The following is a 12,081-nucleotide window of genomic DNA, read 5'->3' as shown; positions in this document are numbered from 1 at the left end:
GTCGGAGGAGAACGTCGACCCTCAGAGAAAACATCGTTGACTATCACACCAGAGAAAGAAGAGCACAGAGGGGAACACAACAGCCGGCCCTGGACATTCCAATGGTGGATCCTATAGAAATGAGCCACTGGAGATAGGAGAGGGAGAGGAGATCCTACGACACCCCATGAAAATCTGATAGCCATTAGAGATAGGAGAGGGAGAGCAACTCAACTAGGAGGGATCCTGCAGAACACCGACAACAGATAGCTGGAGGAGGGGAGGGAGAGCAGGGAGTTCGGTGCGGATTTCAGTGACTGACCCACTACCAAGGGTGCTGGGTGACGCCTCGCGAAAATCTAGCATCAAACAGAGAAAGAAAAGGGTGAGGACTCAATCGGGGTGGGGGGCACTTTGCGAAACACCGACAGCAGACAACCGGAGGAGGGGAGGGAGAGTAGGGAGTCCGACGCCAAGGGAGGTCAATGATACCCCACGAAAATCTGACAACAAACAGAGAAAAGAGAGAGAGAGGGGCTCAACATGGGGCATTAAACAGAGGGAGGGGCTCAGTAGGAGGGGGGGACTCTGCAAAAAAAAATCAATGAAGACAAGAGAGGGAGAGCGGACCCTGCGACAATTCGGCACCACCTCGCTAAAACCTGGCAGCAAACAGAGACAGGAGAGTGAGAGGAGCTCAATCAGAGGGGGGGACCCTACAGAACACTGACAGCAGATAGTCGGGGGAGGAGAGGGAGAGCAGAGAGTCCAGTGTGGGTTTCGATGACAGACCCACCGCCAAGGGTGCTCGGTAACGCCCCGTGAAACACCGGCAATGGGTTTAATGGGGGCTGCAAAACACCGACAATGAGCTCAATCGGAGGAGAGGAGGGAGTGCAGGGGGTCCGACATGGTTCCGACGAATGAACCACTGCGCGTTGACCGTCAAAGGGGAAGCAAGGCCCAGCACCGATCAACGGAAGGGAAGAGAAAAAAAAGGGGGGAGGCTGGCGTCAGCTCAACCGATCGTCGGAGGAGGCCTCAGGAGGGTGGGGGCTCAACCATGGGGAGGGAGGAGAGGGAGGGTTCCATCGACACATAGAGGGGAAGAGAAAACAAGGGAGAGAGGAGAAGCTGGCTTCCGATGAGAACAACCGAAGAAGAGAGAAAAGGAGAGGAGGGAAAGAAACGGGAGAGAGAGAGAGGGGGGAGAAGACGAGGAAGGGGAAAGAGAGGACCCGAGCGGTCGGCCACCAAAGAAAAAGATCCATCGGAGGAGGCCTTTACTCGCAAAGACTTTAGGGATGTGACAGTAGAAGGGCTGGAGCTTCTCTCTCTAGAGAAGAATCCCGGTTATGGTTCACAAATGGGGATCTTTTTTGGGAGGTTTAAAATAGGATATTTAACCATAAAAATCAGCATGTAAATGTTCTATTGAGTATTTAGCAGCCACGAAAATAGAAGTCCATAAAATGACTCTCCTAGGATTGGCTACAACTTAATTAGCTATTTTATTCACCTCCCTATAAATATATGTTATGTCGAAAGACATAGAGATTTTTTCATTAACCAACACTTATCGAGCTAATAAGAATAAGCCAAGTATTATATGCCTATTATGGATGTAGGGTTGGAACTGGGCCGGGTCATATCCCTGTTCGAGCCTGATCCAAAAAAATTTTTGGACTTCGGACTGGACTTAGGCCTGATTATTTTGAGAAAAAATAGGTTCGAGCCTGGCCTAAACCTGATTGGGCCTACCCAACACCTGTCCTTCGTCAAGCTAACCCCAGCCGCCATGTCCACTCCATCGGCCGCCACCCATGCCGATCCTTCCAGCTGCATCTGCACGGCCGCCATCGTGTCTACCCACTGTCGCTGGAGCACCCACCCCTCTCCAATGATCGTCGCTGCACCGATCCCCTCCTCCATGTCCCCTCCGTCGACCGTCACCCACGCTGATCTCCCCAATCACGCCCGTACAGCCACTGTTGCATCCACCCGCTGTCGTTGGAGCACCCACCCCTCTCTGATAACTGCTGCAACATCGACCCCATCCTCTATGTCCCCTCCATTGGCTGCCACCTACATCGATCTCCCCAGTCTCTCCTGCAAAGCCGCCGTCGCACATCCAACCACTATCGTTGGAGAACCTACCCCTTTCCGACGACCGCCGCTGCCCCGACCCCTCCTTCATATCCCCTCCATTAGCACTAGATCTGCATGAAACCATGAACCAGGGCAAATCTCGGAGCATATGCATGATGGATAGCGCACAATCGAAAATTTGTGACATACGAGGGGTAACGTGGTGTGTTATTCGGATAGAGGAATAGAATAAAAAATTTATCGAACTTGATCGGGCCAACTTAGATAGTTAATTAACTCGAGCCAACATAAATGGCTGAATCTATTTAAGATCGGACTTAATTGGGTTGAAATTTGGACTCAGACCCTGGCTAGGCCAAAGATAAGCCCAAACTCAGTCTGAAAGAAAAACGGACTTTATATTTAGGCCCGAGCCGATCTGAATTGTTTCAAATTGAGTCTGAAGCCTGACCCGAAGTTAGCCCTGCCCAAGCCTACTTCCAGTCTTACATGGATGTCGTGTGCTTGAAGTTCCTAAACCATTTTAAAGAGGGTGGGTTTTTGTGCAACATTTATGATATGAGATAGCTAATAAGAGATCGATCTCATGCTATGATAAATTGTATATATTTTAGCATTACAAATTCTTATAATGGCTTGACATGTGTTAATGTCTTCAAAGATATATCTAATATATATATATATATATATAAACGGAGGTCTCTCAATGGAGAAGCCTCCATCTGCCACATGGCAGCAATATAGAGTCTCCTTTGGCCACATTACCACATAAAGGAAAAAAAATGCTCATGAAAAAGGAGCGGAGGCCGTCGCGCATTGCCGTCGGAGTGCACGAAAAAGGAGCTAGGGCCATCGTCGGAGTGCCAGCTGAGCTCGATGTGCCGGCCATCGTGCGTCATCGCAGCGGCTATCGCACGTCGTCGGCAGTGGCCTCCCTCTCCGTCATCGTCATCGTCATCATCGGTGCGGGAGGAGAGAGAGTCACGTATTTTCTTTTCATTCGTTTCAAGCCTTCCACCCGAAGCCTCCCTTCCCTCGCCACCTCCACCTCCCGCCGTCGCCGTCGCTCCAGAGGAGGAGGAGGCCAAGGCCGAGGAGCCATCCAACCTGCTCTGACCGAGCGAAAGTCGGAGGAGCCTCCAAAGCCAGTAGAAGCAGAGGAGAAGCCCCTGAAGCCAGCAGAACTGGAGGAACCCCCAAAGATGGTGGTGGTCGAGGAGAAGGCTTGTCTGCCGCCACCAACGGAGGAGAAGGCCGTCATGGTAGATGAGGATGGGGCCAAGACAGTGGAGATGATTGAGGAGATCGTGATCTCCGTCGCTCCATCGGTCATAGAGAAGGCGACTCCGACAGCACCGGCTGCAGAGTCGGAAAATGAGGCCTCTGGTGAAGCGCCGACAGTCGTGGTGGCATCAGAGGAGGTGTTCATTTGGGGTGGCAGGTCGGACGATATCAAGGTCCGAGATGGAGAGTGCTGGCACGGGGAGAATAGGGCGATCGAGTTGAGGAAGAAGCGGATGAAGTCCTCCCGTGTTAGCCAGTAGAAGTCCGCCGCTCTGCCACTACCGAGGAGCTTCTTCCATTCGACATACCTTATAATATTTAAGAATTTTCAAACTTCTAATATCCAAGTTATTTATTAATAGTGATTGTTCCTCAACGAAGTCATTATATGTGGGTAAGAAAATTTTAAGCAGACACTTACACGGTCTGTTCCATCCCTTGCCTTTCTGCTAAAGATGGGAGTATCCTGATAAAAATTACGGCAGATGACTTAAGAAACATAACATTAAGAAACATAATCTTTTTATGTCTCAAAATTGACATGGATTTAAAATATATATAAAATAAATAGAATAGAATAGTTAAATAAAATAAAATATTTTTTAATATTATATATTTTTAAATATTTTTAAATATTTATATTTTTATTTAAAATATTTGATATCATCCATAATATTTTTATATTATATTAAAATTTTAATTTATAAAAATATTATTTAAAAAAAATAAATATATACCATATATCGTATAGAGCTCTAAGCTAGTTTCTGATGAAGCCTGGCATCAGGGAATTCATGATGCTTGGAAGGGGTCAGTCCAAGCTTGGTTAGTGCTGGTCTTGGGTTCGACACGTGCACGAGTTAATACATGGTGATCCACCAGAGATGCAAGGTCTGGTTCTGATTCTTCACAGAATCTCTCATTATCGATGGGGATATATATTGACCTATCAATATGGATGGGGAAGGATGGCCATGCTTAACCATTTGATTCATTTAATTAAATTAAACTTGATATAGGTCAAATTTAGATTAAAAAATTTTTGATCTATGTTATATCTGATCCGACCTATATTTTGTACGATCTAACCCGATTGGCCCCCCTAATTCGGAGAGCTTCATCTTGCCGAGGGAATGCAGGATGGGAAAAGGTATCGGGGAAGAGGGAGCCTTGATGACCAAGACACCAAGCAACCAGTATCATGCTCCAATTGCACGGACAAGAAGGCACGTGGTGTCCTATGGGCACATACTCGATCTTGGCACAAGCGGCAGCACCATGCTAGCCTTCCATGATACAGACCAGCTTTTTTTATGTCTTCTAGGAGGTTGAGAAGTGTTTCAACTTTTATTACGTGCTTTTTCTGTACGTGGACTATGGACTGATATGTTAGCGGGTCATGTGTTGTTGCGGTCAATTTTTTTATCATCTATCATTGGTAACGAACATCTATAAAATAGCATCCACACAAATCGAATTGATATCCGACGAAAATCATCCGATACTTAAGGCAGAAAGAGAAGACAAACAGTAGTATTTTGGATATTCAGAATAGCAGAGTCCTGACGAGCAATGACCTCCTCCGTGCTGTTCACTTATCCTCTTTTTTATAGATGAAATTATTGTAATCATCGGACATAGTCCCGTATTTTATGACGCTAAATTATCGGACCATAATCATGTAGTGGGTCATTAGTTCTCACTAATTGCACTGTGATATGTGGTGGGTAACCGTTCGTAATGGTTATGATGTGTTGAGCGGATCAGCCGATCATACATCGGTAGTAGGTGTGGCCGTCGGCTGATAGTTCTATTGCACCGACAGTCCAAATTGTTCGATAGTTATCAGTATCAGCCGATTACTAGTTGGTAACCGACTATAAGTCGGTGAAGCTTGTTCAATTGGTTGATGAAGAGTCGGTACTATCTGTTTAGTCGATGCTCAGTCGGATTCGTATGTTAGATCGGTCGGCTATTGTCGAGTCAGAGTCGGAATTGGTTGATGAAGAGTCGGTACTATCTGTTCAGTCGATGCTCAGTCGGATTCGTATGTTAGATCGATCGGCTATTGTCGAGTCAGAGTTGGGAGTTGGCTGGCTTGAATTGGGAGTCGGTCGATTTATCTCAACATATATTTACTTTTCGATCCCTCTCACATTTCCCGTTTAGGTGGATTTGTTTGTATTCTTGGTTGCACTTTGTTGGGTTAAATTAAGGCCGGAGTTCTTGGTTTCCTGTCGGGTTTGATTTTATGCTATGTTTATTTCTATTTTTCACTGGCTAAGTAACTGGGCTAGAACCTTTGATTTTTTTTGTATTGATTGTTAATTAAAAAAAAGAAAAAAGTTTGTGTTGATATAGCTGCTTATCTTTGATGCTTTGGCATTTGACATTGCCTTCTAATTCTGTCCAGTTATATGTATGAACAAAATGATGTCAAGCATAATGTAGCTTTGTGGATTCTACAAAGCCTCTTTATTTCAGTTTATTCTCTAATAATGTACTACTTTCGAGTCTAATCCTTCTCTTTCTTTATCTTTCCATCTTCTCTTTCATTATCATAACTTAGCTCGATACAGTGATAGTTTTCAAAACAATTCAATCATGTACAATTTGTTTCCACAAAAGGAGTTGCTATGATATTTTTTAATTATTTTTTTATAAAAATGACAGGAACATCCTAATCATCCATTAGGTAGAGATAATTAAGAAATTTTAATTTTTTTAGCAAGTTATCAAACTGACTTATTTTATTCTTACCAAAAAATGATTTAATTTAAATTTTTTTTTTGAAAACGATCGACTTTCCTTATCTCCATCTCACCACCTCCTCTCCATGCCTCCTCTCCTCACCAACCGTCTCTCTATGTTGCTGCCCCCCTTTTCATATTCTTATTTATCATGCTGCCCCCTCATCTCGTCCACTGCCTCTCCTCATACGGTCCACCTCCCTTCATGTCGTCCATCATCTCGCGCAGCCCCCCTCTCCTCATCGATCCCTCTCCCCACCCATCGTGTTTGCACATGCCTTTCATCTCTTCGTGCCCACTCCCCCACTCACAGCCCTCTCCCTCGCATATCAATTCCATCTCGCTGCCCACTCCCCTCATCAACCCTCTCCCCTTACACGTCACCTCCCTTCATACTGTTCACCTTTTCCTCTCCCCTTACACGTCACATCTCTTCGTATTGTTTACCTTTTCATGCGGGCCGGCTCCGCCCTCCCCCCCACGAAAACCACCGCGTCGACCCCCCCTTCCCCCCCGCCCCCCATACACTAGCTCCATTCCAACACTTCCTTCCCTCCATTTCATCTTTTTCGAGAAAAACCACAATGGAATCAAAACGAAAGGAGAAAAATATTTTAAAAATATTCTTAATATTTTCAAAATATAGCTTACTACAAGATGATACATGATGTTATGATCCTATCACAGAAATAATGTGGTTATAGCTTTAACAAAAATTTGATATTTCGAAAAAAATTGAATTTATAAATAAAATTTAAATTTTGAAAAAGATTGAATTTGATGTGAATAATATTTTAATAATACTGCATAATAGAAATTGATTTCAAATTAATAAATTCTATATGCTTATTTTTTATAAATAATTATTTACTTTATTACCTAATTTAATATAGTCGAAGTGATTATTGTTTATTGGACTATCTAGCTTATTATCTTATTTTTTATTTTTTTTACATATCTTGAGAACTAAAATGATATGAGAATATGTATGGAAGAGTAATTAGAAGCAGATTCTTGATATTTTTATTTTGGATTGAATTTTTTTAAAATTTAATGTAAAATCTTTTAAATATTGTTGAATTTATTGAAACATTAAAATTAAAATTTAGATTATTAAATTTGAATTTAATTTATCGATTAATTATTTTATTATTTTTTTATGATAGCATGATAAGATGTTCTACATGTTTGTGGATAAAATTTTTTTGAAGTACGATAGTTATCGTGATCTCTGATTTATGATTTTGGATTAGAGATGTAATAATTAATATGATATCAGATAACAGTCGGTAGAAAATTTTGAGTATTTTTTTTTAATTAAATGAATAATTTTTTAAAATATAAATGAGAATCTTAATTTTTTAAAGCATCGTAGTAAAATTCTTTCATAAATCATCCAATGACCTAGCTACCCAAGAAGGCAGAACGAGTCGCCAACTAATCAATTTATTTATTCACGATTAAGTTGGTGACTCGCCTTTCCCATTAAAAATACAAGTGTTAATTATGACACTCCAAAATCCTACTCCACAATAAGACTCAATTTGACACCCATTCACATAACTGGCCACATTTATTTCTCCCACCATGGCGACATTGAGTCGTGTTTCATCCCAAAGTGAACAAAATTGAGATTCGTACTCGATCGTTGGGTGAGTGCGACATACACGTACCATGATGTACCGGGTCAACAGCCGCCTTTCTATTCGTCAACGACGAAGTTCTCAACGCTCTTGCACCTCATTCCACCTCTTGAAATTCCCAAAATAATCCTACAAAATCTCAGCGGCACACCGGTCAAGGAAAATAAATCCATGGCAATTTCTACGGTGTAACTACTACGCATATAGACTTTTACGCGGAAATGATCTCATGCCCGTTCGAGAGTCCGAGACAATCACGAATGGCAGATCTTCTCCCTCATACACATTTCTATGCGCGCGTTTACGACGTTGCTCTCTCATCCGCATGGCATGGAGGATCACAACCTCCGCTTCGGTGCATTCGTTCACTCACCTCTCCCTCTCGGCCTGTCCAAGTCAACCGGTCGTCAGCCCTAATCCATTTCGATCGCAAAACGAGAGCGGAAACCACAACCAGCCTCGACTTTTCTGAAGCACCAAACGACCCTTCGGCTTCCAATATTAGGTCATCTCGGTACCTTCTTTCTCCTTGTCCCTTCTTCGAAGCTCGAAGGAGCCACCGTAACGGCTTTTTCTGGCCAGAAATCCCCACGCCTTTAAATGTTTCCCGGAAAAATGCCGTTCCGTGAAATTCTAAGCTCCAATATCAGAACCTTAGGTTAATTCTTCTCGATCACTCTTCTTATGGCTCTCCGATACGTGGACGCGACGCTGAATTTCAGCAGGCGACGTCGACGACGGCTGCTTCTTCTCGCTGCCGCTGGAATCTCCAGCTATGGCGCCTATCGGATCTACCATCTCCTGTCCGTCTCCAGGAAGCGCGAGAAGCTCGTCAGGCTCCTCAGAGCCCTGATCTCCATCGCCGAGGCAGCGTCCTCCGCCGCCGATGCCGTCAATCTCGTCTCCACCGACTTGAATCGGTTCCTCCGGTCCGATTCCGACGAGATCCCCACAAGCTTGAGGCAAATCTCCAAGATCGCCAGGTCGGAGGAGTTCTCTTGCTCGGTTTCCCGGGTTTTCGAGGCGCTCACCGTCGGGATAATCCGAGGGTTCGCGAAGGCTGAGAGCACTGAATTGGAGCCGCGGAGGAGCTCTTCTTCCTTCTCTGATCGCCTTCTGGATAAGCTCTTGTCCAACGCCGGGTCCGGCTTCGCCTCCGTGGTGGTCGGGAGCTTCGCAAGGAACCTGGTGATTGGATTCTACTCCAGGGAGTCCGCCGGAGAATTGGGCAATCGGACGGCTGGAGTTTCAGGGTTGGATTCGGAGTCGCCGGCGGTACCGGAATGGGTCCGGTTGATTTGCGACGACAAGTGCCGGGAGCTGATTGCCGATAGTATTCAGGGGTTTGTAAGCACGGCGGTGACGGTATACCTTGAGAAGACGATGGCGATCAACGCTTATGAGGAGATCTTCTCCGCCCTCACCAATCCGAAGCATGAGGCCAAGGTGAAGGATGTCTTGGTCTCTGTTTGCAATGGCGCCGTGGAATCTCTAGTCAAAACTTCGCATCAGGTGATGACCACCTCGAGCTCGAACTCCAGCTTAAGCTCCACTGTGGCCGGTGTGGAAGCTGTTGGCCAAAAAGACGAAGTCTTTAGCGAAAAACATAGGAGATCCTCGTCGGATAAGAAGCTAAAGGGTGGTAGTGGGTGGGTCGACCATGTTTCATCCACATCGGCAGTTCCGAGCAATAGGAGATTTGTTCTCGATGTCACGGGAAGAGTGACATTTGAGACTGTGAGGTCTTTTCTTGAATTCCTGTTGTTGAAGCTCTACAATGGAGCGAGGAGCGGTGTCAATGTTGTCCGTGAAGAGGTGGTGGAGAGGGGTTTGGAAGTAGTGAGGTATGTCAGTGCCAAGTCCATGGCAATATTTACAATGTGTGTGGCGTTGTGCTTGCATGTGTCGATCGGTGCGAGGCTTTTGATGCCAGCTTAAGAGGGATGTGATTGTTTTGCCAAGTGAGCTCTAGTTGTTGCAGTGTGTAAGAATTCTTTCTCTTATTGCTTCAAGTAGGCTACAATTCCATTCTGCAGGGCGGAAAGAAAATTCAGTTTATTGAGGTTAGTGATAAATATCATTATAAAAAAAAATCTAGTTGTCCACTTGTTGATGCACAGATATATTGAATACTCTAAAATTTTATGATAGTTCTGGTCCTGATCATAATAGTGTTCGTTGGGTTTTGTGGGAGGAAGGGACTGATGTTGTTTACCTGAAATGGGACCCTGTATTTGTAAATAGGCATATAACTGACAAATTTTAAGGGGACCTAGCAAAAGAAGAATTGTGCTTGAGGAGTTTCATGAAGTTTGATAATACACTATGTATTGAACTTGGAAAGTTACTTACTATTTGCCTTTCATTTTTCCAATAATATCTTGGTCGTTTTTGTTTTTTGAAAGTAAATGCTTTCTATGCTATGATTGATCTATGTTGGATTATAACAAATTGCTTTGCTTGCCCTTAAAAGAGGAAGAGAAATGTGGCAATAGACGAGCATGGCAATGTGCTTCATGTTGCTGTAGATATAGAATCTGAAGACTGAGATGCCTGCATCAGCATATCTCTTAGCATTTTTGCTATGTTTTGGTGTTGAAGCGAAATTCAATACATTACTGGGTTTGACACCATTAGGGACATATTCTTCCAAGAAGAGTACAGATGCAATTGACTACTAGAGGCTTAAACGTAAGCTTCAATTTTGATGTTGTTTGATGTTTGAATGCTTTGTTAATGGGAACAACAAGATTGCTTGATTAATTCTGATATGATTGATGCTAACTTTATTGTAAAGAAAATATCGATCTCAAAACTCTTTGTTTCATTTCTTCCTTATGTACATAATGATAGCTTACCTTCACTTTTTCTGATAGTTTGCAATCTATTTAAACATTGGTTAAACTTTAGGATAGTTTGTTTATTAGTCCTCCTTACCTTTAATCGTTAACTGTGTGGATAGTTTTATGTATCTGAAGCCGGGAATGCAGCTTCAAAATGTTCTGTTAGGTTATGTTGTCCAACTGATAAAAGGGGGATAAATTAATTTAAATATGATTCAATTTCACATTGACCTTGAGTATTGTAACATGGTAACATGCTTTTGTCTTGCTGTTTGGAGCCATGCCTGACATTGCTTTTGTAATGATCTATTTAAAAATTTGGAATGTACAGTGTTGTTTTAAACCAAACAATGTAGAGTCCTAAACAGCATGACAGAGTCAATGAGAGTATGAATCTGACAATCTTTTTTAAGAGAATTTTGGGAACAGCACTAAATGGCCTAAATTTTATGGTTCTAATTTACAAAGGCCTTCTCATTCATGTGGGATTCCCTTTTTCAAGTAGCTAGTGGACAGTGTTAAGGAGTCATATTGGAATTATAATTGGTTGTGTTAGATTCTAGATTGTTGCTTCCCTCCAAACTTAAGTCCAAGTCTTGAGGGGTTAGGTGAATATAAATCTTCAGAATAAAACTATCAAAAATTGGTACTTATGGAAGGAGAGATGAATGTGGCCTTTAATGGCCTTACATAGAAAAGAGGAGAATGAATCTTGGCATCCCATCTTTGTTTTTTCTTTGATCAAATTTCATTTGCACTTGTGCTTCGTCCTTATGGTTTTCATTCATGTTCTTTGTTCATCAAATACTGGAATTGTAGGTATCTTTTAAATTTTTGAATTTTCAATCCTCTTGTTCATCTTACTCACATTATGCTCTCATTGTTTGAGCTTTTGAGCTGAGTATTAAATTGATTACAATTCTTTATATGGTGACAAAATAAACCGTGGAAGTAAACACAATAATAGGATATGGAACCGAAAAGCATTAAGTTCAAGCTATTTATTGGCAAGATTAGCAACTAACTAGGCTGCTTGACATCAAAAAGTGATAAGTATGGAGTGATGATCAATATTCACTTGGCAACTAAGTTCTATAATAGAATCATGTGGGAAATTTTCTGTCAAGCGGTAAATTTTATGAGAAACTATAGTTCTGCAATAAGATCAGGAGTCTTGTCTCAAGATATATCTGCGGATAGTAAATTATTATTTGTTATGGAGATGCAATGCATTAGGATGATCCATGATATCTACAAGTCGTCTCTCCACTCTGCTGGTTCGTAAAGCTTGTTGGCTTGTGCTTGGATTTTGTAATGTTCCAAAGAGGTCTGAATTCAACTGTTTCTGAAAATTATAACTACGTATGATGGACTATGTCACAATATGGAAAAGAATGATGGATGCTTTACAATGTGACTATAAATTACTTTAGTTAATAAATTTAGATGCATCATACTCTATCCATCCATTTA

At 42.6% G+C, this 12,081-nt stretch overlaps 1 protein-coding gene across 1 annotated transcript; it reads left to right on the top strand.

Moving 5' to 3' along the window:
- Positions 1–7,626: 7,626 nt before the first annotated feature.
- LOC140853259 (protein PHLOEM PROTEIN 2-LIKE A10-like) lies at positions 7,627–10,174 on the top strand. Its single transcript, XM_073247631.1, has one exon. It carries the CDS (start codon positions 8,450–8,452, stop codon positions 9,701–9,703), a length of 1,254 nt encoding a protein of 417 aa, XP_073103732.1. The 5' UTR covers positions 7,627–8,449; the 3' UTR covers positions 9,704–10,174.
- Positions 10,175–12,081: the final 1,907 nt, after the last annotated feature.

This window comes from Elaeis guineensis, chromosome 13 (genome assembly GCF_000442705.2).
Source record: "Elaeis guineensis isolate ETL-2024a chromosome 13, EG11, whole genome shotgun sequence".
NCBI lineage: Eukaryota > Viridiplantae > Streptophyta > Magnoliopsida > Arecales > Arecaceae > Elaeis > Elaeis guineensis.
The sequence above is the reverse complement of the archived record's forward strand: the minus strand, read 5'-3'. Positions and strand labels throughout refer to the sequence as shown.